The 2,750-nt window shown below is 48.9% G+C and overlaps 1 protein-coding gene across 1 annotated transcript in view; it reads left to right on the top strand.

Moving 5' to 3' along the window:
• RAB13 (RAB13, member RAS oncogene family) overlaps window positions 1-2,750 on the top strand; it is a 7,468-nt gene that overhangs the window by 4,253 nt on the left and 465 nt on the right. Inside the window, exons 2-4 of the mRNA XM_018570587.1 lie at window positions 71-131; window positions 2,217-2,277; window positions 2,578-2,627. Of these exons, the coding sequence (XP_018426089.1) occupies window positions 71-131; window positions 2,217-2,277; window positions 2,578-2,627 (172 nt within the window). The remainder of the gene's footprint in view (window positions 1-70; window positions 132-2,216; window positions 2,278-2,577; window positions 2,628-2,750) is intronic.

Here is a 2,750-nt window from a genome sequence, read left to right as displayed (position 1 = left end):
GGGGGGGGGGGGGGTTTAGGGGGTTTCTGTTTTTTTGACCTCTCTAATTTGTGTTTGTATAACTTTGCAGGTATCGACTTTAAAATCCGAACCACGGAGATCCAGGGGAAGAAGATCAAGCTGCAGGTTTGGTAGGAGACAACTTTACTTTATTATAAGTGGGGGGGTTCTGCTTTATTTTTTAGACTATCCCCACCCCCTCTCGCCACTGGGTGACCAAGCCTACGGAATTCAGTTTTCGATGGTGTCACTCACCCAGAAGTAAATAAAAGTGTTGCTGCAGACACTCATTATTGTACCTCTCTCCAGCCCTTTGGGGAACATACTGCCTCCTGCTACAGCCAATTATTCCATATTTAGACTCATCAGTCCAGAGCACCTCGCTGATGCAATATATCTCCCTTGTGTCATGTCGCCATGCTCAGCCGTGGTGTGTGACATGTGACCGTCCTCCACAACCTCCCCTTAGTAGCAGCGTTTGGTCTGTTCCTCAGTATTCAGCCTCCAGCACAGCGGTTTGTGTTCCCGGTGATGATGTGTTTCCTCTGACATGTGACATCGATGATCGTTATCACCGGCTCGGTATAATTGGTGAATCGTACACCTGACTCCAATCCTAATTGATGCCAAAAGGGGGTGGGGGATCACCCCAAATATTGATTGGATTTGGGCAGGGGTAGCCAAACTCTGGCCCTCCAGCTGTGGTAGAACTACAAATCCCATGAGGCATTGCAAGATTCTCACAGCCACAGACGGGACTCCCGGAGAGAACTGCATCATGGGAGTTGTAGTTTCACCACAGCTGGAGGGCCGCAGTTTGGTTACCCCTGGATTTGGGTTTCTCTTCTGTTCTCTCACTTTGAAAAAAATTAAAAAGAATTCTCACTTTGCAGCATTTGTGGTCACTCCTAAAACTTTTGTACTGCGTTACAAGGTGTCACTTTCGGACAATCTCTATTGTCGGAGTACAGCCAGGAATTCCCCTTCAAGTGGCGGCCATGTTTATAATTTAAAGGTGAATCATTAACCTGAATTCTCTGCGGCGGGGGGGGGGATGGTATAATTGGTGAATCGTACACCTGACTCCAATCCTAATTGATGCCAAAAGGGGGTGGGGGATCACCCCAAATATTGATTGGATTTGGGCAGGGGTAGCCAAACTCTGGCCCTCCAGCTGTGGTAGAACTACAAATCCCATGAGGCATTGCAAGATTCTCACAGCCACAGACGGGACTCCCGGAGAGAACTGCATCATGGGAGTTGTAGTTTCACCACAGCTGGAGGGCCGCAGTTTGGTTACCCCTGGATTTGGGTTTCTCTTCTGTTCTCTCACTTTGAAAAAAATTAAAAAGAATTCTCACTTTGCAGCATTTGTGGTCACTCCTAAAACTTTTGTACTGCGTTACAAGGTGTCACTTTCGGACAATCTCTATTGTCGGAGTACAGCCAGGAATTCCCCTTCAAGTGGCGGCCATGTTTATAATTTAAAGGTGAATCATTAACCTGAATTCTCTGCGGCGGGGGGGGGGAGGGGTTGTGTGCTGGCATTTCATGTTTGACGTCAGTCCAGCAGATGTCCCCGGAGCCATATCGGGGAAGATCACAAGGAAGCGGCCTTGTGTCACTGTGTACATTGTCAATATGGCCGCTTCGAGGGCTTAAAGGTGAACTCCTTCCCCTTGCACGGTTGTACCGGCTCCTCTCGTGGACTGGAATGGCTTCTTCTCATATCACTGCACACTGCGAGCTTCTAATGCATTTGCATTAGAAGCTGCAACAAGTCAGCTAGCCCTTTCTGCCCCAGCCTGTCCCCACCCCTTTCATTCATTGGATTTCAGTTCTGTCAATCATGGAGGCTCAGCATCACATGTAGGCGGTCTGTATGCAAATGCAGCCTGACTAGAAACGCCCACTCCTCCAGACACCTACCCAGCAATACATTTGCATAGCTCCTCCCACTGATTGCATCTGGGCTCTTGAAAAGACTACTGAGATGTTTTTAGGAAGATACATACAGCACCCTGCCGGCTCCTCCCACCAGCCGTGACCTGCCTGCATTGCATAGAGAAGCAAAGGGACCCAGTGATGACACACTGGGTCTAATATAAGGTATAATGATGAGGGGAGGAGCCAGGGGAGTCGAAATATAAGCAGATTAAACTTCATCTTTTGACGCAAAAACATTTCAGCTGAGTTTTTCTTTCTTCCTCCTCCAGGGACACGGCCGGCCAGGAGAGATTCAAAACCATCACAACAGCATATTACCGCGGCGCCATGGTGAGTGCCGCGCCACCCCCCTGCCGGGCTCCGCACATCCAACTCCAGGGAATATATTCTAGTGAGGGAGAGATCACATTTCTGTCCGGGTTTTTATTTCTGCTTATGAACTCCCACTTCACTTCCTGTCCCGGTGACACACATACAAGAAATAAGGGACGTGGTTGTCACTGGGACAGGAAGTCACATCCAGGAACACCGCCATTGTCCGAAGTTTGAACCCTTCCCCCGCTCTATTAGGAAAAATGTCACGTCTGAGTTCCCGATGGAGAGATTTTCCGCCTCTTCTGGTCCTGACAGGAAGTGGAGGAAATCTCCCTAACAGGAAGACAGATGGTGATTTGTAGAAAGTGGGCTGAGATTCCATGTAGTGAGTGGAGATTCTTTGGGGTGGGCAGAGATTCCCTGTTGTGGGCAGAGATTCTTTGGGGTGGGCGGGGATTCCTTGTTTTGGGTGGAGATTTCTTGTTGTG

This window comes from Nanorana parkeri, unplaced genomic scaffold (genome assembly GCF_000935625.1).
Source record: "Nanorana parkeri isolate BGI_ZX_2015 unplaced genomic scaffold, ASM93562v1 scaffold1562, whole genome shotgun sequence".
Lineage (NCBI taxonomy): Eukaryota > Metazoa > Chordata > Amphibia > Anura > Dicroglossidae > Nanorana > Nanorana parkeri.
Note: the sequence above shows the minus strand (reverse complement) of the source record. Positions and strands in the feature narration are given on the sequence as shown.